This window comes from Pagrus major, chromosome 17, assembly GCF_040436345.1.
Source record: "Pagrus major chromosome 17, Pma_NU_1.0".
Lineage (NCBI taxonomy): Eukaryota > Metazoa > Chordata > Actinopteri > Spariformes > Sparidae > Pagrus > Pagrus major.
Window position 1 is genome coordinate 16036473 of NC_133231.1, and position 25374 is coordinate 16061846.

At 40.9% G+C, this 25374-nt stretch overlaps 2 protein-coding genes across 6 annotated transcripts; both read right to left on the reverse strand.

Annotated features, from left to right (window-relative positions):
• Positions 1-10688: 10688 nt before the first annotated feature.
• On the reverse strand, positions 10689-12631 carry snx10b (sorting nexin 10b). 4 transcript variants are annotated; one of them, XM_073485167.1, is made up of 6 exons: positions 12511-12631; positions 12172-12255; positions 11988-12088; positions 11786-11887; positions 11400-11609; positions 10689-11166 (listed from the first exon to the last, which is right to left on the reverse strand). In XM_073485167.1, exons 1-6 carry the CDS (start codon positions 12532-12534, stop codon positions 11037-11039), a joined length of 651 nt encoding a protein of 216 aa, XP_073341268.1. In that variant the 5' UTR covers positions 12535-12631; the 3' UTR covers positions 10689-11036. The 4 variants fall into 4 exon arrangements, with proteins under 4 accessions (XP_073341268.1, XP_073341267.1, XP_073341266.1 ...); XM_073485166.1 differs by having other exon boundaries at positions 12172-12258; XM_073485165.1 differs by having other exon boundaries at positions 12502-12631.
• Positions 12632-12943: 312 nt separating this feature from the next.
• cbx3b (chromobox homolog 3b) lies at positions 12944-18587 on the reverse strand. 2 transcript variants are annotated; one of them, XM_073486077.1, is made up of 5 exons: positions 18381-18587; positions 17857-17997; positions 17572-17728; positions 16993-17162; positions 12944-15120 (listed from the first exon to the last, which is right to left on the reverse strand). In XM_073486077.1, the coding sequence occupies exons 2-5, from the start codon at positions 17994-17996 to the stop codon at positions 15000-15002; spliced, it is 588 nt and encodes a 195-aa protein (XP_073342178.1). In that variant the 5' UTR covers position 17997; positions 18381-18587; the 3' UTR covers positions 12944-14999. The 2 variants fall into 2 exon arrangements, with proteins under 2 accessions (XP_073342178.1, XP_073342177.1); XM_073486076.1 differs by having other exon boundaries at positions 18366-18587.
• Positions 18588-25374: the final 6787 nt, after the last annotated feature.

Here is a 25374-nt window from a genome sequence, read left to right on the forward strand (position 1 = left end):
CTCAAGGTTGCGAGAAAATGGGAAGGAAAATGTGGTCATTAACCAATAACTCACTGTATCTTTTTCCTCCCTCTTCCCTCTATTTTTTTCCTCGCTCCTGTCTCTCTGTTTTGTTCCTGTTGAGTGATGAGCTCGTCCTCTGTCCTCTGGGTGACATTCAAAGCCAACATAAATCCTCCTCTTTACGGTATAGTGCAGCGATAAAGCCTCTCTGCTAATTGGAGGTGTAATGAATTACCATAATTAGTTATTGAATATACTACATTGGATATAGAGAGGAAATGCATTGTTTTAGAGCAGGAGTGAAACAATATGATATATTCAGTCAGTGAACATTACTGACACTGAGTGTGTGTACTTCCATCATAAAGGCTGATTATAAAAGACTTTAAACACATTTTGAGCTTGAATTTTGGATTTAAAACATAAACACAAATATTTCTTTACTTCTGACTGAGCTTGGTATTCCCCCTAATAGTCCTCCCTGTGATATTAGGCTGTGGGTTAGGTTGCCAAAGGCAAGTAAGGCTAAATATTGCCTCTCAATTTTATGTGCCAATAAAGGATTTCCTTAATGGATGTCAACTACACCCCCCATCCCCCCACGTTACATTTGGACAGCCATATCCTCAGAATATACAGGTTCTTTTATTGCAATTTAACATCAAGATATAATGTTTCATAGATAAATGCCAGGGGGCCATTAATCTAGCGAGCACTAAATTACACTAATGATACCAGAATATCACTAATTAATACTTGCGACCATAAAGATACACTTTTACCGGCCAAATATATATAGATTGAGCTGCTGAGTAATAATAAATAAAGTTGGATTTGCTGAGAAAGATGATGGAAATATAAAACACATTTCCATTCAGGACTGGACACATTCACAGTCATTTTATGCTGACAATCAGGCACTCAGGTATGTTAATTCTTACACAGCTCAACAATTATAACTTGTCCATCCTCTGTTAATGCACACCTTCCTCTCAGGACAATATCTTCACACTATCTTCAGACAGCTGCTCGTCTTTGTTGAGTATCATCATGTACCATCACCATTTCATACCGTCACCCCTGGGGTTGGTGAGAAGGCTAAAGACTTGATCTATACCACTTTAGAGAGGTGATCTTGATCAAGCTGTCAGCTGTTTCTGCTGCTCTTTAACCGGGTCACTCGGCTGTAGATCACAGCACAGCTTCATAGAGAGTTTCTGTCAGGAATAACACTGCTTTATTTATGTGGTATCCCCTGGCATTTTGCAGGAAATGTATTACCTCTCCAACTGGCCCTCTGTCAGCATTCCATTAAAGCCTCTCCCCCCGTGGTCTAAATCTTAAAATCCGAAATAGACACTTTTTAAATGCAAGTCACTCTTAATTGAGGTCAGTTTCTGTTAACATAACTCACAACAGCTGACAAATTAAGGTTTCCTCAGCTGGCTTATGACATTGTGAGAAGACAGGATGCATTTAAAGTGAAGACTAACGAAGATCATGACAGGCTGCTCTGGAAATTCATATTTTTTGGAGTTTGAGGCTAAAATTTCACTCCTTTCAATGATTTTTCAGTATCTTATGTGTAATATTGCGAGTGGAAGACCAGAGTTAGTGGCAGGCCAGTAAATGTGGGTGTAGATGGGTCATTTATCACAAGCGCCACACCCACCTCTTTCATGTTACCAAAGTCTGTACTTTCTTCTTGTTCATTTCCTTCTGCGAGCTGCAGAGAGTCACAAGAGGAAACCGCATTATCCTACTAAAAAAAAATCTGCTTTCAGCTAATCTGCCTTAAATTAAAGCAGTACATGGAAGTAGAACAGTTAAAGATATAAGATTTCTGCATACAAATGTCTAAAAACAACTACACCATTGTTATATATTTTGTTCAGTTCATTATCCCAAATGTTTCCAGAGATGTTCCAACCCAGAGAAATCTGTAATTTTACTCAATGTAACGGTGCATTTCAATTCGTCAGCAGTCGCAATAACTTCTAGGAGAAATTGAGAAAGTTGAAAAAAAACTTATAAACTTTACCTTGTCAGTTAACACATCTGCCAGTCACATAGATGGATGTTCATTGTTTACAACTCCCATGATCCCACGCTCCTTATGTCTTTTGTTTTGTTTTGATTGACAGACCCCTAGTGGTAGACATTATATACTGTGTATGTAAGAACATGTGATATAAGCCATCAAATATGTCAGCAATAGTTTGGATACCTTCATCATTAAATGTCTGTCGTTGCTGCTAAACTGCCTGTTACTTGACCTGAATTAGTGTTATTGTTGCCCTGTTGCTCATGTCTGTCTGCTTATGTCTGTTTTTGCTCAGTTGTTAACTAATTTGTGTGTCATGTCCATCCTTACTTGCGTTTGTTTGTTGTTGTGTTGCTTGTTTTTGCTTTTTGCTCTGCTTTTACTGCTGCCCATGTCTGCATTCCGCTTTCCCTGTAATCGACCTGGCTTACATCAGTGTTTTTCCATCCTGTTCCTGGTGGCCCCCTGCCCTGTATGTTTTATGTTTCCCTGATTCAAATGATCCACTCATCATCAAGCTCTGATAACGACCCGTTCATTAGAATCAGGTGTGTTGGAAACTTCAACCACATGCAGGGCAGGATTAAAAATCACCGCCTTACATCATCATTGTTGTTTTGAACTTGGTACTCTGGTTTTAGGCTGACTCTAGGTTGCCAACTTCACACCTGGCCGGGGACTGCAGATGAAAAACTAGCCCATTGGCTAATTCTGGTGTATTTACCGCAATGTTTGTTAATATGCATTATAATTATTATAAAGTAAAGTAAGCAGTACAGATAGTGCTTGAGTTAAAGTCTTGAAGTATCTCATATAAAATTGTACTTAAATATCAAAAGTAAAAGTAAATTAGACATTTACATGTCTACATTGTGTCTCTGTTTTCTTACTGAGTCTTTTATATTTACAGAGGGAGCGGGTCTGCCATGTTTCTACAGTAGCCCAGAATGGACAAACCAAACACTGGCTCCAGAGGGGGCCTTTCACGTTTCATGCTTTTTAAGCAGCCACCATAGTAGGGGAGGGTGATATGAGAGGTGTCAAGTTTGCAATCTGCAAACACACTGCATGATGCCACAAAATCCTAGTGCACACTGCACCTTTGAGTACAGTACTTGCATAAATGTACTCAGTTACATTCCCTCACTGGTCATATCTTTTACTTCCTGTACGCATCACTGTTACAAACAGGTCTCATGTTCCAGGGTGTGGGGTTGACACCCGGGCTGTCAGGCAGGGCAAAGCTATGTGCTGACATGTCATTCAGGATAAATCAGGCTTATCAAAGTGACAGGTGTTTGTCCACCTGCTATAAACATCTCCCACGCCGTGCTCCTGCTCCATCTCCTCGCACATTATTTACAAGGATCCAGCCTCCATACTCTGGCCCTGTTTACTCTGTGGCTGCGGCTCTAATATCAGGTCAGCGCTCCGCCACTGATTTACTCTACTAGTTAGTGAGGTGAGTAATGACCCTGGATGGTCTGGAGGGATAGTTTGTAATCAGGGGAGGTCAGAGATGCCACAGATGCTCTAACTGTAATTACAACCCTTTCTCCACACTGTACATCTCACACCTCACTGCAGTTGACTGACTGTCCATCCAAACTGATCTCTCCCCTTCTCTGCATCTCTTTACCCCCCACAGAGTTAAATGCCCATGGTTCTATGACCACATAGGTTGAGGTGCCATCTCAATGTCAGGCCTTAATATAGCAGCTATTTTTTGTAAGACAGCCCCCTGACAGAGGAAGTAAAGGTGTGAGGGTTGAGTTACAGGAGCTAGCTGAGTGAACTGTGACACTGGATATAGCGTACTGCTGCCATGACAGCTTTGGTATGTATCCAAGCACAGGTCCTGCCAAGCTAACCTGAGCTAATTTAGTGCCCAGAGTACATGTGCTGGTCAGTGCAGAGTGACCATGAACAAGTGGTGGGGAGACTAACATAGCTTCAGTGTCCTAATGTTTAAATTTGACAGTTTGGTTTTCATACTTCTCCTCAAATGTTATGTTAAGAGGGCTTTGCAAAAGCATATTTTAACACGTGAGTTAACAAACAAAATTGCGGGAAAAGACAATCCTGCATTTTTCTTGTAATCCTGGCCACTGCACACATCATGACAAAAGAGTTAAACTTGGTGCAAACCATCGCTGCTTTGGTTGTGGTGTTGATTTGTTAACCAGCTAAATACAGTATTATATATCATATCTATATTTCCTTTTTCCTGTTGGTCACTCTCTGCTGTTCCCTTTTGTCAGTGGAGCTTGTGGCTGATAATGTCACGACTGTTTCTTTTCACTTACTGTAAATCTTTTTATAGTTTGGACTAATGCACTTATGTCACAGATGAATTGGCTTTCTTGGCCTGCTGGATATTCTCTCATGTTACTTAAAGGACTCACTGTAAGAGTTGATAGCCATGTAATGTTGCTGACAGTTGCTGCTGACTCTCTTCCAAATGACATAAATAAATATGACCAACATTTGTAGCATCTCTATCTCTCCTGTGCTTTGATGATGTGATGCATGATGATACTGACTCATGACTGACTAAACTATGGTGAAATCCTTTGAGTCCAGGTTGTTTCTGTGTGTACAAATGTTTTATACTTCAATATCACCTACCATTGTGACTCAGTGTTGCTGCCATTCTTGGCCAGGTCTCCCTTATAAAAGAGATCCTTGATCTTGATTGGAATAACCAGGTTTAATAATGATGATTTAGATACGCCCTATTAAAGGGAGTACATTCTTAGGGTTAGGGTAGGGTTAGTAGGTAGGGTTTCTATCTTAACTCAATTTAGATCACATTGTAGAGCTCTGTTTCCACTTTGATATTAAAGAATCTTTTTCTGTAGATCAGTGCCAAAAAAGTCACAATAAATCTTCTCTGATTCAGTGCTATAAAGCAATAAAATATGGACACTTCCAAGAGAACTGAATAGTTTTTATTAGCACTGTAAGTAAGATGGCCTTACTTTATTGGTGTTAAATGGTGAGAAAAACAACATAAAGCTCAAAGATCCACTCACCACCTTTTCATGCTTTCAACTTTAGAACTGGCACAATATGGTAACATGATGGCACCAAAACCTGTTCATGCCAAAAAAAGACCATATGGAGCTCCAAAAGCTATTAAGCAGAGTTTAAAGTTTAAATTGTTTTTGGTTATATACTGCACTTTGTTCTCAAAGGTCAAGAATGAACTTCCATTCTTGAACGATGAAAAATGTTGAATAGCTGAAGTTTAAATAAGTTGTTAAACTTCAGTCCAGGACTTCATGTGTGTTAAACCACATGTGCAGAACTTGAGACATCCCGGCTTGTCGGTCCATGTCATTTTACGTGCATATTAATGAATTTGACATGGGCCTATTAACATACCATGAGTGATAATCATGTGAATTTAGGATACTCATTACATATGTATTACATGAATAGCAGGTGGGGTAATTTGAGTAATTTGTGGCTGTATGCAGACACTGGGATGATGGACGGTGTCTGGAGAAGACAAGCTGAGCCGGCCAGTGGATCTACTGCAGAGTAAGGAGAATTTAGGCTCATCATAAAAGATTTCTCCTTGCCTCTTATTTCACTCGGACATTTTTATGTTTTTTTTATTTTCTACCTCATTGCAGCCGTGAGCTGCCTGCTGATTTACACACACTGGCAGCGAAGCACAGAGGCCTCAAGAGACGGTGCCCTCTACCCCTCCATTTTTCCCCCCTTGTTGCTCCATCCACCATCGTCCTCTCACTGCCACCGCCGGGCTCTCCATTCACTGGACTGACCAAAGGGCTCCCTCTCTACCTGTTCCTCATCTCTAACAAGACATTAATCTGGAGGCGTTGTTATTCACACATGATCTTGTGACACACTGAGGGGCTGCTCCCATGTGCCAAGACACACATTCCTGTAAGGATGAGCAAAAGGCATCACAGACATTAAAAAGGTATCTTGCAGCACTCATGTTTCATTTTAGAGTCCTCACAGTCCTGTCTGAGCTCATTTGTAAGCTTTAGGATCCTGTTTGTACAAAATGCATATGAAGAAATGTGTTTTAGCATGTATTAAAGGAATATTCTAATAAGTTAGTGTCCAGGCTGCCTTAAAATTTTAAGTTGACTGAATTTAAGAGGAGAGGTTGAGGTAATTTTATCATGATTCAAAACAAATAAACTTATATAACTTCTTGGTCATATAAATAACTTGATATTAATTCAGTTGTACTTAAAGGACCTATTTGTAAGAAAAAAAACGCAGGTTTCCCCATTCATCTTAATAAGGATAGTCCATTTTGGCTGCGGTGGTGCTGGCTGCAGGGGGTTCCACAAAAAAAGCCACAGCCGACCGTGGCACAAGAGTTGAAACCTACTAAACTTTCGGAGAAGCGCAGCCCGACGTCACATTGTGAAGGCCGCTAGCGGGGCATGTTATTTAGCATGGCTAAATTCTACAGAGGGACACAACGGACATTTCTCTGTTTCACTTGTGATCACTCGGTTGGGATTTGTGCCCCAGTTTAAAACACTGCAGTAATGATCTGCCTCGCATCCTGGCTGTTTACTGTTATTTTTAATCCGTCGATGAGGACAAACGATCACTAGTAGGACCAGCATGCCAGTAGCATAACAACATAGCAGCTTCAGCTTTTGGCAAACTGATCAGTTTCACACACACACACACACACACACACACACACACACACACACACACACACACACACACACACACACACACACACACACAACCGTGGAGTGACACTCCCACACCACCAGATTTGGTCTGAATGTACCCTAACCCTTAAAATAACCTGCAACCTGCAGATCAACTTGTCCTGGGTACAAGTAAGACTATCAGCAGCCCTGGATTAACTTCTTCTATCACAGCATTGATAATGAATGAAAATGAATACATGTGAGGGGATAATGGTTATCAGTGTTTTCATTACTGTCATTATGACATATCTCAAAAAGATGAGTAGATTCCATATAGATTCCTTTGTGTACACTATGGGCAGAACTGTTGTCTCACCACAAGGCCCTTCCTTCTCCATCTGTTTTCAGCTGTGTGCTCTAAAGGAAAACACATCTGATATTATTTCAGGAAATGATGAAGCAGTGTTGAATCAGTTTCCCTTTTCCCCCTCAGGCCCATGTGTTCAAAGCAGAGGAGCTGCTTTCACGCTGATCAGCCCTGATTCCAGGAGACGAAAAGCTGTTGCTTGCCTTGCTACAGTGATCACTGCCGTTCCCAGTAATTGCTACATCCACGCACCATGAGGCGACAGCATGTGGTGAGGAAATAGCAGGTAGAAGCCATGCAGAACCGCAGCGAGGAACTGGGGTTGTTGGGTTTGATGAATGATGGATAGCTCATAAGTCAGCTCATTTCCATCTGGGACAATTGAGTGGCAAGGGAAAATGTTTCAGCCTTGAGAAAAAAAAGTATTTTTCCACCGGATAGAGTCAGGTGTCAGGACATTGCACACACACAAAGACAGAGACACACACATCCACAAGGACAGATGTTAACGTCTGAAAATCCTTTTTTGGCTGTCAGATTGTGCAAGTTTTGTGACCTTCAGTAAATCATCGCTCAGTATTGGCATGAAATGTGGGAGACCTTGAAAAATGTTCAGAGCCGAGGCGTATGTTATTAGCAATTCAATTAACCCCAGACATCCAGATCATTTACCTTAGTCCTTCATCTGCCCCTGCTGAATGTGATTGTCTTGCTGTATAACAAGCCGCACATCAGCATCTCCAAGCTTTATCATATGACTGCTGTTGGTGTATCATTCCTTTAGGTCTCTTCTCTTCCCCTATCTATCGGCAGTGCAGCTGGTCTTCTCTGATATTGACTCATCCTGGTTCCACAGAGTTGCAGGCAAAGAGATTTAATATCTCGAGTGGTGCTGAAGTCCTATTGCTACTAATGGATTCTGTATAATGTGGCACTTAAAATGCATGAGCAGCCTCTGATTTATCTGTAATTTGCCTCCACTGGAGCATATCTCCCTCAATACTTTCATTTGTTTTTGGCTCTGTGCAGTGTGCTCAGTAAACAAACCCTGATTGGGATTTCATATTGTTACATTCGAGTATGACAATTTGGCTCTTTGCAACACGTAAAATGGATTTTTTTTGTGCTTTTTTGTGACTCTGTTTTAATTACACGACTGGTATTTGTGAGTCAAGCATGAGATCACAGACATGAGGTGGGGTTTTTTCGAGCTGTCGCTGCAGAAAGACATGCTGACTTGGTCTGAGGCAGATGGGCATCTCCCTCAGGGGCCATTTTCCTTTATCTTATCTTCTACTGTTTTATGTGTCAAACAATAAGCATACTAATTAGATTAAACTGAGCAGAAGCATTTGTGGAAATTGTGAAAATGCGATTTTATCTTGTGCTGCTATATCCAACCTGAATACAGAGTGATTTTACTCCCTGTTTTCTCTCCATTTGACCTCCTTGGGGTCACGCAACATGGGGCAGGGAGCTGTTAGCCAATCGATCTGATGGGCTTAAACGTGTCAGTGTTGTCATGGCAGCAGAGCCCGCTGACAGGCTAGGCTACAGTGGCTCAAGGTTAACAGCCACTGGACCAGAGTCAGACCATTAAAAGAGGAGTCAATACTTGGACAGGTCGGACTAAAACCAATGATGTAAACGTTTCAATCCTCCACAAGCAACAAACAAAGGCGTTACTGTTAAAGAGACTTGTTTGCAAACATGTGTGTGTGATTTATCTATCTCCAGCGGTTTAAAACCCAACAGAATCCCTTCCTGAAAGTAGTGTGACTAACTACACATTTGCAGCATGTTTAACAGCCTCTTACATTCGCTGCCCCAGGGTTATAATGTTGCCAAGATCTTAAAAATACTGAGGTCACAAGCCCTGCCAACGCAGCTCCAACCACTCTCATAAAGTGTGGTCCAGAAACCAAAATTAAGGTCTTTAAAATGTTTTAATTAATTTGTAAGTTTGTATTTATTTAGTTAATAGCTCATTTTTGTAAAAATATATCTCCCATCGTAAAGGTCTAAAGGATGAGGGAGTGGTGAACTGCTGGAGCTTTATTTACTTATTTATTTGGCCAAAAATTGCCAAATTTAAACACATTTAGTATAAAACCACTGGAATTGACTCATAAAATACCCACCATGTCTAGGTTTTTTATTGTACAATTTAAGTCCTTCAAAATTGAATTGAGACTCTTGTGGACGCCCTATGCCACTAAATTGGGTAAATAGGTCTGATCAAGTCAAAATTGCCATGTGACAACATACTGAAGGTGACAGTACCATTTTCAGTCGGAGTGACTGCAGACAGTGGAAAAGCTAGTGCGGTATTTCCAATGTTTGTCACTGGGAAATGCCTGATTATTATATTATTTTTAAAATGTTTTATGCAAGAATTTGCACAAGAGCCTGTTAGAACATTGACTGTATAGCAGGACAGGTATATGGGTTTCCAGGTCGAGACGGGGCTCGGCACCTATATGTGTACTGTCATCTTCTGTTAAAACGTATTTCATAAAATTGGTCGTTCAGGAACTGGTGTCAAAGTCAAAGTATCGGTACAGAATTGTTTTTAATGATACTCAGCCCTAAAGATTGGCTCTAAAGATCCTAAATATCTGTATCAGCATTGTCCCAGAAAATTCAATATCGATCGGGCTCTACGGATTTTTGTAAAATTGCTGTCATTTCCACACCCCTAGGTGTGTTTTCTGGATGTATAAGAGGCTTAAACCTCTTTTGAATATCCAGCTGAAGCAAAGCAAGCAGCACTTGCAGCCTGAGTGAATGTGTTGGAAGGTTCAGGGTAATGTTGCCCCACACTGTTAAGCACTGACAAAGAAGACACATGCATATACTGCATTAGCATATGTGGATGCGCATGACCACACATATACACCCACACATCTTCAGGGAAGATGTCCCACCCCCCAATTTGAGTTTGTGGGCTTTCCTGCTGTCACAAACTGTTCTGCTGCTCAGAGCAGAGCAGGTCTGAGGTGACGTCACCTCTCTGTTCTCTCTGTTCTCCACAACACGAGCCTTTTGTCTGCACTGAATTCATAATGAATAACACAGCCGCTGCAGAGAGACAAAGCTAATCTAATTAGCTGTGCAGATATGTCAGCCTGCCTTCTCTGTTTAGTGGTCATTACCTCTGCATAAGCATGGTGCTGCTCACTGTGGGAGTATGTATTCAGCACACACACATGCAGAGATATGTGACTGTAGTGAACAGGCTCATACAAACACAAAGCGAGAGAGACAGGTAGAAAAGGTGGCTTGTCAGTGCAGCTGGCATTTTGTTCAGCAGGGAGCAATGTCGCCTGTCTACCTGCTAGCCTCCTCAGACAGGAGCGAGTCCATTGGGATCCCACAGGACCTCCTACCAGCCACACAACCTGACAGGGGGGCTGTGTGAAAACTCTGCAGAGACCCTATTACCCATCATACTGCTAAGCACTGCAGTGGCCACAAGATGACAAGCTTCCCACACCTTACTCTTTATTAGGAGAGGGGAGTTCAGCCACAGAGAGACATTAGGCTGTCGTTGCTTTAAGATACTGCATTGTTATCTGCACATATGTGGCAAAAAACACACTGTGAATGAGCATAAGTCACAATGCCTCTGTTTATAAAGTAAGTAGGGACAGTTACAGCATATGTTCATGGATTAAGTGAATATACAAACAGATGGATGAAACAACACTGCCATCTTCAGGCACATTTTTGCTACAACTGTACAACTGCTACAGAATACTCATCATATAGGTACATTTTTATTACTATAAACTGTGCATGTTTCTAACTAAGATGCCTGAATTACAACATAATACCTCATTACTTTTTTACGAGTAGTAATAAGGAGAAACCACATGGCTAAAAGTGCTGTATGACAGAGTAACAGGCGGATTTCTTCCTCTCAGGTCCAAACATTCCTGCCAGTGAGCTGATGATGATTTCATGTAGAACCAGACGAGGAGCTGAGGGTTTCCTCCTGACTGCTTTCCATGAGATCAAGCAAACCTGCGCTCTGTGATTTGATTATCGTCAAATTCTTAATCCGAGGTTCTGGATCTCTACACTCCGAGCTGGAATGACAAAAGGCAAAAACAGGGGATGGGAAGTGAATTGTTCTCACGTGAGTTCTCGTATTATCTCTCCTGGAAATTACATCAGTGAGTTTATATTTAAAAGCACATTTTTTGTCTCACTGTTGACAAAGCAAATGCAAACAGAACTCTATCCTAAGAGGTAATAGACTTTCAGCTCTACTGATGGGTTTTTAAGCAGATAGATGAATCTTTGGACTCCATTATGATACCTGTCTGAGTCAGAGTCACAGGACATGCTGAGGTCTTTCTGCAGATCCTCTTCTGAGTGGAATCGCCTCAAGCCGCAGTCCTTGACCGCCTGTGCCACAGAGTAGCGGGTCCTTCCAGAAGCACAGGCCTGCATCTTGGACACACTGAGCTGTGACTGCAGGAACAGATGCAGGCAGCTGTCGGACAACAGCAGAGGATTCTGGACGATGCTGGAGAATACAGGACAGAACCATTTAGATTGTTGTTTGCAGCATATTGTATTGCTTCTTTGAAAGCAGCAGTCATGTGGCTCAGTGTTCGTGGAAACTCTGATTCACCAGTTATGCTATGTTTGTGTTGCACTATGTCAAAGTCCACGTTTATTGATCTATGAAGTCACTCTTACTTTTCCAAAAACTTCTGGAGCCCTTTCATGCGCTCAGTGATCTGTTGGCCGTTGTTCAGGCTGAAGAAGGGGTTCTTTGGAGGCAGCACTGGAAGCTGTACCCTGCAAAAGACACACATACACACTAAAAATGACAGGAACCAAAGCAGATGGCTTTTAACATGAAAACTGGAAGTATATGTGCTCAAGATACTGTACTTACATTAGCAGTGAATTTGCTTGTAGCTTCTGCCTCAGCCATACAAACTCACTGTACCTCCTTCTCACACACGAGATCTTCTTGGTGAAGCACACGCTGTCGGTCTGAAACAGGTGACACATATATTGCAGCCAACTCCATTTGATTGTGGAGATAAAAAACAACTTCCTTTTATCAATTTACTTACATGTAAACAGATTTCATAGTCTATGTAGGCATGCCAGAAGTCATTCTTTTGTATCCGCGGGTCCCGCACCCAGACACTGACGATCTGCTGCATGGAGGAAGCAGGAGAGACGCTGAACTGAATGCAGTGTATTATGAAAAAGGGAAGTTTTTATTGGCAGATAGAGGAAGTGTGATGAGCAACACAAGAATCAGGATAGGAAAATCCTCCAAATATCCTTCATTGCTCAGGATAGAAAAAGAAGTTGCTTTTTATGGCTGTACCACAAATTAAAGCTTCTGTACTTTAATTTAAAAAACAAATCTCATTAGAATTAACTTTCAGACCTACCTGACTCACAGCATTGTCACTTTCTTCTCTCATAATCCAGGTGCTCTTGTTTGGGTCCCTGTAAGGTAGTCAGCCAGATAATAATGTGCTTAGCACTATAGTGCCTTTTTTTTCCACTTTTATTGTCCAGGAGCAAAGGTTTTAAAAATAAAGTCACAAGACTGAGATAAGCTCCTCCCCACCACTCAGCCAAACTCCCTGTTCATCACTGAACAGAGCTGGCATGACACGTGCCAACATGCCTACATGATTTTAGTGCTGCTTATCACTTTATTGCTTATTGACGGTCATTTAGAGTCAGTCAAAACACACCCAACCCCTTACAGCAGCTACTGTTTTGAAGTCAGATCAAAACTGATCATTTGTTTCATACCTCAAGATTTAGCATGTGACAAATGAAGTAAAAACAAAACAAAAAAAAACAGACTTTTTAGAGAAAAGCTTCACAAAAGGTTTCTTTTATTCACAGAGACTTCACAGATCCATGGTCAACAGTTACAGTAATTCAGTAGCAGGAGTGTTTGAGGAGGTTTAAGGTTCAGCTGAGTGTCCCATTAACAGTTATGGGAGATATGTCGAGTCAGGACAGTGCCATCGGGACACAGGTGTCATGTGCATGGACCTGTGTGATTACTGGAAGACAATGCCCTGCATAATTGGACTGTCTTGTATCTAAAGTGCTACATTTAACAATCTCATTAGTCATCACAGGTGCACGAAAGTTATTTTCAATGTATGTAAATTGAAATAGATTTACTTTAGAAATACTCGGCCCAGTCGCCAGAATAAAATGTTGGCAATGTATGTTTCTTCAAAACCTGGATACTGTAAATGTGTACGCATCATTCACACTTTAACAACATGTATCATATTACGTTCAGATTACATGTATATGAGCTGACTTTCCCCTGGGTAAGAGGAGTTGCTGGTGGCGTGACATCTAAGCCAGAGACTACGCTTCACTTCCTGTTTTTAACCAACAAAACTTATTTTAGCAACCGTCAGGATATTTTTTGTGTTGCAACCTGCCACACCTTCAGCAGAGTGTTGTCGCAACATAACATTGAAAACTGAACTGTCAAGACAAGTAAAGTTGAAATATGCAGAGACGTAAAGAATCCGTAAAGTCTATGACCTGACAAAACTGTTTGGAAAAGGGCAGGCACATTTAAAAAATACTTGGCAGGTGATTGGATGAACCATCTGTATTTCACCGTCTACCATGGGCTTAACTTCCAACCAATCAGATTAACAGTGGGAGAGTGTTAACAGTGTAGCCTGTTGAAAACACCTTTTCCATTGAGAAAAGCTCTCATTGCCGTTCTTTCAAGGAAATATACTCTACAGTTCTACAAACAGATGCTATATCAGAACATCTTGAGGAGCCTCCACTGTTGTTTTCAAACATGTCGCTTCTCTCGCTGGCTGTTGAATCTAAGCCACATTTGTAGCTGCCAGAAGTTCCTTAAAGGACACTGTGTGTTCAGCGTACCTTGAGGCCTTGCAAGATGATCACACCAATCCAGCTGCCTCGCATAGGTGGTAAAGTTTCAACATATCCCAAGGTTGGAGTCACGCACAACATTTATTCTGGCGTTGCAAAACTACAACCTTTCGAGTATTTCTGCCAGGACTTTACTCTGCAAGCACCACATAATGTTTTAAAAACTCAATATTCTTGTTATAATTCAATACAGCCGGGAAGAGAACGTTTGGTACTTAGCAGCTGATTGGGAATTTGGGGAAATTTCTGGTGGGCAACATTTTTAAATGCTTCACATAAACCACAAGGGTCATACAGAGACACAGTAAGACACAGGAGAGGCTGTGGCTATAAACACCTCACACAACACGTGTTCAAACAACCAAAACGTTCGAAACAACAGGGCTACAATCTTCAGCTACATGGACTGGAGGTACAGTTAGTTCCCTCTGCCTACATAGTGTCGAGCACACACTAAACAACCAAGATCCTTGGAGCTAAAACAGGACTATAAATACTCAATAACTATAGAACAATAAAAACAAAACACATGTCCACAGTGATTGTGTCTGCTTACACAAGACTAAAGCTGCTACAGGTTAGTCCGACCTCACATCAGCTGCTACACACAAAGGTTAGTTTTAGTCTCCATCGCGGTCTCCACAAAGGCACAGAGCTGTCGTTGAGCACCACAGGACAGAGAGCACTTCAGACCCATCCCTGCCGAGGATCTCACACCTGCCAGAATCTGAGAGTCTACCTGCAGCGGGACGTAATTTCACACAGCGTGCCTCTAATGTCAGCTGAAGGAGGACACTTGATGGAGGTTAAACTAAGCTTCAGGCGAGAGCACAGCTGTTTATCAGTTCTGTACACACACACACACACACACACACACACACACACACACCACACACACACACACACACCACACACACACACACACACACACACACACACACACACACACACACACACACACACACACACACACACACACACACACACACACACTTCACTGCTCCTCGTCTCCGCAGTGCCACATCAGCTTCTGCTCGTAGAAGTCGATAACCATCTGGGGACACCTGGCGCTGGCTTCGCGGGCCGCCAGCAGGGCCACATCGTCAGAGTTCTTCCTGTGGGGAACATGCAGGAGTAGGAAACCATTAAGATGGCCGCCTCTCAGTTTTAATATATGTAAAATGTTTCAGCAGCAACACACATCTGCCAGTTCAGAAAAGGGCAGTGGAGGGGAGGCTTTTGAGAACAGTTCATCTCTTATTAATGTAGTTTTGAAATATCTGATGACAGATTTTTTTTACTTAAAATGAGTAATACAGCTATTAAGTAGTGTACTTGCATAATGTTGACTTTTATCCAATTTCATTGTTATAAATGTTGTTCCAATGTCTTTCTTCACCTGATGTAAAGCACTTTGAATTGCCTTTGTGTTTGAAAGGTGCTAATAAATAAACAAATGAATAGACCTGCCGTGCTTTACGTGGACCCAACTATTCCAGAATGCTAGTTTGTCCACTTCCTATTCATGTTGTCAAAAGCAAATAACACTTGTTATAAATTATATAATATCCGCATTTGATATTATCCAAAGTACCGAAGCTATTAAAAAAAAAAACGAAGATCTACAATCCATTTTTCAAAACATATTCTTCTCTTTCGTGCACCAAGGACTTTTTTTTCTTTTTGCCGTGGAGTCAAAAGACGTATTGAATATATTTTTTTTTATACAAGTATTGTGACTAAGTTCAAAATTGTGGTCTTGTGACAACCTGACTTCTCAAAATGAAACTAAAAGCTTCTTTTCCTCAGTGGGAGTTCAGACCAAAAACAATCCAAGAAGTTCAGTTTGAGTAACAGATTCATGATCTTGAAGGCTCATTAGACGGAAAACCACCCAACTGTTTAAGAAATGAGAAAAGATTTCACAACTCTGGAAAGTTACCACGGAGGCAACCATTTTATCTTTCATTTTCACAAGTGGGAATGGTAACCTTTGTGTTGTCGTCTCTGTATTCATGCTTTATTTGTATCACTTTAAGTGACATGTAATATTACTGGTGCTCGGGAGTCAATACAGAAATAAAATCAATGTTCTCATAAACATGAGATTTTCACATTTTCCGTTTGATATTATTGTTATTTTGTTGTTGTTAATAAATATATTTTTAAATTTTTAGTCTACCATATTCAATTATGTATTCATAGTTTAATTTGTTATCCTTGTTATTTGTATTTTTTCTTTTAAATTGTGCAAATTTAAACTAAAAACGGCTGGACATACTTTTTCATTACAAAGTTATCTACCAGGAATGTGTGTGTCCAGGTATGTGATTGGCCAACGCAGCTGCTTGCTGGGTGACTTTGTGTTGCAGGGAAAGTGGAGCCAGGTTAAACGTTTTTGCCAGATGCCCTGGTGTTTCCACATTTATACTAAGTACCCACATCTTCTCACACCTGCTGTTTGTTTTTTTAAAAACAAGCTTTCCCTCAAAAATTCTTTCGTCTCCAAAGACAAGCTAGGAGTCATTTCCTCAAACCTCACAAGGCTCCTTCAGAGCCACACAAGACATTATTCAAGGGTCATCACAGTACTTCCCGTGACTAATAAACTGACATTTATTTTTTCTAATTGGTTCCTCTTTAAAACTACACAGCACATTCACTGCGGTCAGAGATGCTCTCCCTGATCACTTACTCATCTGATGAATGCTTTGTCAGGTGTCAAGGTAGACGTCATCTAACTTTGTGTCTTAGTAAATGATATGTTCACATTATATAGTCGGTAGATGACGCGACACGCTCAAAAAACAAGATGAAACACCCTCATAAACCCGACACTCACTGCTGCATCATCTTCGCTGGACGTTAAACCTGTAGACTGCAGCTTTAAAATATGAACTGTGACTTTTACCATTGTGCAAACATTTACCCAACCTCTGGCATTCATTCAAGGATGGAGTAAAAAAACAAGGAAGCGGCCGAGTTACCATTTGACTAGGAACATGAGCTCTCCCTGTCTGTCTGTGGAGCCGATGATGCATTCAGGCTCGAGGTAAGTGCTGAGGTTAGTGGGGGCGTCTGAGTGCTCATCATCTGGCTGGAGGACGTCGCTGTTGCTCTGCATGGTGCGAGCCTGCTGCTGAGACTGCATACAGGACTGCGGGGAGGATGACAAGGACAAACATGCAGTGCTTAGGAGAGAACACAAAGATACAAATCTGTGTAAGAAAGCAGCCTGGTTGTGACTTGTGACTTTTTATTTTCACTGTACATGCAGATTGTGAAAGAAAGGGAAATTGAACAGCTTTCACTTTCGGTGCATTGCGAAACCAACCACCTTCACACACCATTTAGTTTCATATTCAGCCTCAAAGCTGCCAAAAAAGTAGGAACAGAATCTGCCAGCATTGAGTTATTATATGAACCGACTCCGGGAGAAAAAGCTTCCTGAATTTTCTGAGCGTAAAGCAGCAAAAGCACCGTATAAAAAGGGCTCTAATAATATGATTTCTAAGTGAGGAAGTCCTGTAAATAAACATGGAAAACACAGACATTCAAATACTCACAATTTCCGTCTCCTGCTCCGTCATTTCTTCTTTGGGAATGAACCCTAGTTCGTTTTGCTCTTCCTCAATCTGCTCAGTGTAATGGCTGTTTCTCAGGAACTCTTCAATGAGCTCAGGACAGTCCAGATTGTCCTCAGGTTCCCACGTGTTGTCTGCACTGTAGATGTGTACACAGAGGGAGGAGAGAATACACTTTAAAATCATGCATGCACACACACCCAACAGAGATGACACCATACACAGTATGAGCAGGAAAACTGCTGATTGTCGCAACCTCTCACTCACTCGGTGAAGCCTTTCCACTTCAGGAAGTACTCCACTCTTCCATTAAATATTCTGCGGCGTATTATTTTCTCCACCACAAACTCCTGGACTACTGTAGTCTCCTCTGTCTTCCTCTGTTTGGCAGTCTGCTTCTTTCTCATCCTGCCATAATGAATGACAAACATCAAAACATTTAAAGTGTATTTAGTTTTTTGCTTCAACTCAACAACAACACACTTTCATTTCCCTGTTCCCGGCATGTTTGCACAACAACAGCAACATTGCAGTGTGAGTGCTCTGCTGTGCCCTTCACACAATGATCCGTGCACTTATCACAGCGCTCCACCTGCTGTTTCTTTCGGGAGCTCAACACACCACACACACTTTCGGTCCAAAAACGCAACACGTTAGTCTCGACACACGTGTATAGTTCATTGCAGTTTATGTAAGAGAATACAGAGCGAACAGCAGCCTGAGAGCAGCAGAGGAGACGTGCCCCTGCGTGATGCACAGGAACAATATGCACGTACGCTTTCGCTGTTTACTTAATCTCGGCGGACGGACAGCCTGCTGCGGTGCTGCTCAGCTCGGCTCGGCTCGGCTCGGCTCTGTTTGGGAGCTTCCTCGCTGGGAAAAGAAACAACTACATGCACACAGCGCCGTCGATGCAGCTTCGTGCGCAAACGTGTCGGTCGGCGCGTGTTTACATGAGCGAGACAACTTTTCATGAATGAGTTAAAATTAAAGATGGCCGTGGATGCTCGGAGGAAGTGGTTGCCAAGGGAAAAGGTCATGCCAGGAAAACCGGGAGGAGACGACGGGGACGCGCACCGAGCCGACCAATCAGAGAGCAGTCCGCTCGTCCGTCCCCTCCCGTCCAGTGGTCCGGAACAGCCCTGCCACCCATGGGCGTCAGCTGGGTATGGCAAGGACTGTGTGCACTTGGCGTGTCTCACTGGGATTAAAGATTTATGATTGTTTGATCTTTTTGGTCACTGTTATTTACAAACTACTAAGATTAAAAAAATATAATATCACAATATTAGGGCTTCACCATTTATGTCATATCACATTATTTATTATACTAAAGAGTGAGTATTTCCATGTTATGCTACTTTATACTAAATATTCTTCTTCTATGACTTTTTACTCCACTACCTTTATTTTAACCACTTGCATCTAAAGATGTTATAATAAAAACGTGATGATTATCATCATGAAATATGATATATTGTCAAAGATTAAATTATCCAAGAGTATATATGTAGTTAAATTTTAATGAAACTTAGTTAATTAATAATAACAGCCCAAAAATACAGGTTAGATATACACTAGTCAAAATTATTTAGGGATATTGGGATGTGCGTGGATATGGATATGCATATTCACAAAATACAAAGTAAAAATTCTGATATGTCACAGAGTAATCAAGTGAAACACCAAAATATTCTAATATCCTTAACTAATTTGGAGTTGTGTATGTAGAAAATATATTTTGCAGAATGGTACATTTCTTCATAATATTATCAATAACTTTAACTTTAATTATTTATTTATGAAAGATCTCAACTTCTGTAAGCATAGAGGGTTTCTACGGAGGGGATCTGTACTCCTCGACCTCCTAAACTACACTGAGGAGATCACAGAAAATCCCCCTCTGGAGGATTTGATTGACAGCTCCCTTTCAGCCAATGGGAGACACCAAAGCTGCTGATTGGCCAAGTAAGCACCACTAACAGGCCTTCCTTCTTGACCAGGTTGAGTTTTTTCTCACCAGTTATCCCACACACTTTTCTAACACACCAATAGGGGACGCTGTCTGCTTGTATTGGACTGCCAGGTTCAGCAGGCCGAGAGCTCAGTGCTCCTGCACCCCAGTGAACTAATGAGAATGGATTTATGCTGGAAAGCTCACAGCAAAAGGCAGCAGCAGAAGAGGATTCACATTGGAGCTGCCTCTGATGCGCTGTTGTTCCTGATACCATTTCATCCCCAAGGCAGGCTTATGTAACACTGGGCGCATTTGTTCATGAAATTTACTTATGCATGCACTGTAAGAGCACCACTGTAACACAGATACAAGCATGCCTACAGTGAAAAGCTGCACATGGTGATGTGTTACAGTCCTGAGAAGTGATACCTCAGTTTCATTTTCAATGAGAAAACGCAGGGGAGGCCCTGGGGATGTGATTAAAAGTGGTTTCTGTGAAAAAGCTGGCAGGGAAGATGAATGTGGTGTGTGTCATATCCACAGAAGGAGCTTATTGATCACATTCTCAGAGGGGACAGGACACAGGTCTTATGCAGGTTGCAAATCAATGTATGCATATGCACCATTCAACTCCCACTGCAGTGGAAGCTTCACATAGGAGGCTGTTGGTTAGGTCATCAGGAACTGCAAGTTATGTTCTGTTATTTTATTTATTTATTTTTATTAATCATTTACTCTGTGTTGAAGATGTTAACAACTAAACACCATCTACTTCCTTTGCCCTCAGCAGCTCTCACTTCAGACTCACCTCTTTCTACACCAAGTTATTAGAGAAACTTTCTCTCCTTGTCTTATAAAGTGTGATGAGCCTCTACAATTTCCGCTAAACTAGAAAACTTTGTATTTTTTCAGTTACATTCTACAATTAACATTTCTAGATTTTTGAGACGGTGCCAGAACTATAAATTTGGTAATAAGGGACCTTTTAAAAAGGGTTCATTTATTGTGTACTGACAAGTACATAACTTAAATAATTATGTTAATTATCAAGTATACTTAGTAAACTTAATGAGCACATGATTAATGTACAAAAAATGTATTATTTTTGATGCACTAACAATGTACTTAATATATTAATGATATATCATTAGTGCAACTAAAGACTGAAATACACTAAACTGTTCTATTTTGAGACATCATTAAGATGCACTTGAAAATATGTATGTATAAGTACATCTTTTTGTACTAATGCTGTACTTTGTAAAAAAAACCCTTTTTATCTTGTATATTTCAAGCCATTTTTAGATAACTATTATCACATTTATATATGAAATATAGTTATTATATTTAAAAGAAATGTGTGAAAAAAGCCATTTTAAGTATAATTTACTTTGAAATACACTTAAAATAAGATTAAAAAAACATTCCAGTTCAGTGTTTTAAAAAAAGATAGTGCAGCATTAGTAAAAACAAAAGTTGTGCTTAAGTTTATGTAAGGGCATCTAAATGGTAGTCAAGTACACTTAATTGTATTTTAATGTCTTTAATAGCAATAATGTTATACCATTAGCATATTAAGTACATTGTGAGTATATAAAAATAGCACACTTTAAGCACATTACTAATAAGCATATTACCTATACTTATATTACATCTATTTAGTTAAAGTTAAATTAATTTAATTTAAGTGAAATTAAATGAACTCTTCTTCCCAAAGAATCGATATTTGGGTTGCCAGGTTGTCAAAAAAAAAAAAGCCTTTGCTGGCACTTATCTTTAAAAGGCCACCAAGTCTGCAGTTAAAAATATTAGTAAGTCATTAAAAAGTGTTTATATCACACAGTACATGAAGTCTGCGGGTTAAGACACTTTTAGTAAATGGATTGTGTTTCAGAAATTCTGCAGGTAAGTAGCTGAATGGTGCATTGAAGAGGCCTCTCTGCAAAATTGATGAGCTAAAAAGCCAAAAAAGTGTCAGCAGGAGGAGGACAACAACCAGACAGAGAGATTTCTTTTACACTTTTGAAACCCAAACATTGTTCTTATTAAAAAAAACTTACAGCTGATCTAAGCATTAGTAAATTATTAAACAATCATTACTAAAAGCGTTAGTGGCAACCTATAAAGCCTGTGTAAAGAGTTAAAAAGTGGCACATTTTTATATTTTTCACAACAGAACCACATCAACCATACATTACAACTTTATCTCCAGTGGGTCACAGGGTGCTTTGCTCGTGAGCAGACCCAGAGCCCAAAGCAAGACATGTGTTGGTTATCTGCCGTATGACCTGCTGTCGCCCTCTGACCCCTTCCCGTCAGCTCTTTTGGGGTTTTAGTACCAGTTGCCATAGTAACGGAGCAGCTAATAGGGTAGAGCTGTCGCTGCAGGCGCGAGAATGGCAGTAATGCATGCAGTGAGGTCCTGTCTGGATTTAGTGCTCTGCTACAGTATGGATCACCTTGAGGTTATCATAACCAAACCCTGGCTGGAGAGTTGGTAGGTTATTTCAGCTTGGTAACACACAACAAAGGACAGAACTTTTTACAGAGGTTTTTTGCTTTTTTACCTTTATGGGATAGAATTAAAGTGAAGATATAGACAGGAAATATCAGGAGAGGGGCCTGTGAGATGCAACAAACATTATATGTGATAGGTCTTAACCTCTAGACCATCAGAAGAAAATTCCATATAATCATCTGTTCAGCTATCACAGAAAACGATAAAACAACAGCCTAGATTTGCAAGAGTTAGAGTTTGAGGGACATGAGACATGTTTTATGAAACATATTTCATGTTTTGCATGTGTTTGTAGCTTAAATGTTTCAACATCAGGCAATAATGAAATGATTTGAGGCCTATTTCTATGCCTGAACCCAAACATTGACCAGGCCACTAAAAATGAAATACAGATGTTGATGAAATGACATGTTCCAGAGTACAGGGCAAAAAGATATATCGCGTTGTGCCGTCATCCTTTAAATCTGCTCAGCTCCCTTGCAGACAAGCACATTCCTGGGGCCCACTGTGAATGTAGCCCTCATACAGATGGGCCTTGAGAGCCACCCTGTCAGAGCAGAAATGAGTCCAGATGGCTGGATCCTGCTGTGAAGAGCTGTGGATGGAGTGAGTAGTGGTCTGTATGGCTCAGGCCGAGCCTGACTGGACCCTTTTCACACGGAGGGCCCCATGGCGTTCCCTCGGTACCACCTCCAGGCTCTCGGGTTACAGCTGGGGCGAGGACATTCACATCAGTCCTGTTATTCTTACCGAGCGTTAATCTGGTTGTACAAAGAGCAGTGTTCAGCGAAACTGTAACATTGATGGCTGGTCTGGGGGGAAAGTGATTTACATGAACTCATTACTGACTGATTGATTGATTGATCGACTGCATATTTACATTCTTTCTCAGAGATTATCCCCACATTTCATGCACACACACGCACAACAGAACATCTGCAGTAACGCAGCAGTGTGAGAGCTGAGATGCTTTACTGTCACCAACTCTGCCACTGCTGCAGGAGCCCTCAGCGCCTTCATCAGCTCCACAAGCTGTCTTCAGATCACATTCAGAGTCACACACTGAATCAATCCTGGTCTGGTGCGACAGGCTCCGGTGCAGTTTATGTCCTCTGTATGAATGCAGCAGTGACAGAGGGAAAAGTGGCTTTTCATGAGTATCAGAGGACGTCGGACAGCAGACCACCTGGATTCGCTTGCGGAAATGTGTCTCCTGTTTCAGAACACTTACAGTGCCCCCAGATACTTTCTTCTATGTTATTCTATACCGTGTTCTTGCATAGAGGGCTTGAGGGGGGTTGAATTACTGTGCTTTGTGTCTATAATGTTACTGGGAATGAATACAGCAGGAATGTATCTTCAGAGTATTTGTTTCACGTAAGGTTTTGATTAGAAGATTTGAAAGATTTTCACGCTATAAATGTCTGTGTATAGATAACTAAAATAACATATTTTATAAGATCTTAAGTTGAGGTTGTCATGGTAGTCCATGATTTCCAAAGTCAAGAATGAACATTCATGCCTCACTTTTTACACCATCAGGAAGTCCTATCCTGTCAGTGCTATGGATGAAATATTAACAGATACTGAGCTCACATGTCAACAGATCCAACTAAACAAACTCCATCAGCTCCAGGGTGGAAAGCTCTTGAAAAAAGCCAGAAAGAGGACTTTGAGTTGGGATTTTCTGTTGTGGAAAGATCTAATCACAATTTTAAAAACTCCATATCAAATATGTTGTTTCTACAATGAATGATAACAATTAGTCAGATTCCCACAAGTTTATATGAGGTGCATAATGAAAGTAGAAAGTAATTCCCCCACTATCAGAGAGTATGATAGTCAGCTGGGCCAGAGAAGAAGAAGTCTCCGAAGACAATAGAAAGCGAAGGTGGTTCGTTTGCGAGCATAAACAGGTGGTGACTTCATCCCATGTGCCTCTTGGCTGGGGGGTTTCCGCTCCACAACATGGAGCCCATCGGATCCTGTAACACTCTGATTGACACGTGAATGGCACCAATGACAAGCAACTCCCGTTACCCCAGGGGCAAATGTGGCACAAAGTGAATGGATAAGAGTGGAAGGGAGACAGATCGCCTTTGAACCTAAAAAGACTGTTTCACCCCTTCGTCTACTTCGTCTCTCTGGGAGCCATTCTCCTCACTTTTCTTTCTTTTCTTTTCCCAGCTCAGAGTGTTTTGTTCCTCTGAGTTTGGAGCTGGTTGACTTGTGAAAAATGTGAGTAAAGTTAAATTAAGTCTTTTCAGGGGAACGTGGAGGAATGTGTCAGTTAGCTCGCAGGCCTGATTTCGTCAGGGGGGACATGTAAGTACACGCTCGTTTGGATATATCGTTCAGCTTAACTCAAATTTGGTGACTTTATTATTAAGAGACTCAGAAACATTAGTCTTAAAATTACCTTTATGTCATCAAATGTCAGAAAAACTATTTTTAAAAGAGGCTGCTTTCCACTTTAATCTGGATCTGATTGATTGGTAGCATTTTTTTGATAGAGAATTATTATAATCCTTGATTTTTGTGATGTAATATGAGACAAGTACTCTCTGACGTTTGATGGATTGCTCTCCGCTGGTTGCTCACAAAGCAATGACTGCTGCTGTCTACAAGGAGATTGTTTGCTTTCTTGTGGCCTGCCTTTGTCACACATCCTCTTCCATCTCAGTTTCACCCGATGTTAAGTGTTCCCTTTCACGGCTGCCCGTCACCATCATGTGAACTCAAACAAGGAACGCTGCTTTATCTTGGTTTTCTCCTATAATAAGCAGAAGAGAGGGGAAGGGATTGGCTCAACTTGATAGCAGGGGTTAAGTCAAAGCTTTATTTGACAGTGACTGAAGTTGGAGCTGCATTAAAGGAAAGGTTTGAGATTTGGGAAATAAAATATGCTTTTTTATCTTTCTAATCCAGAGTTGGAAAAGAAGATTGATACATCTCTCAGGTTTGTATGGCAAATATGAATTAAACGCCAGCAACTGGTGTGCTTAGCTTAACACAAAGACTGTAAACAGGGGAAACAGCTAGCCTGCCTCTCCTTCCAGCACCTAACCTTCTGAAATCTAAACAAATGACATATGACATATTAATAAGGTGGATTTTGTTAGCGTTGAACGGAGCGAGGCTAGTTGTTTTCCTCTGCTCCTGTATTTCTATGCTAAGCTAAGCTAACCTGCTGCTCTTAGCAGCGTCATATTTATTGTACAGACGTGAAAGTCGTATAAATCTTTTCTTTTAAACGGTATGAAATTGAATACGTATATTTATCAAAAATATCAACCTGTTCCTTTAAGTC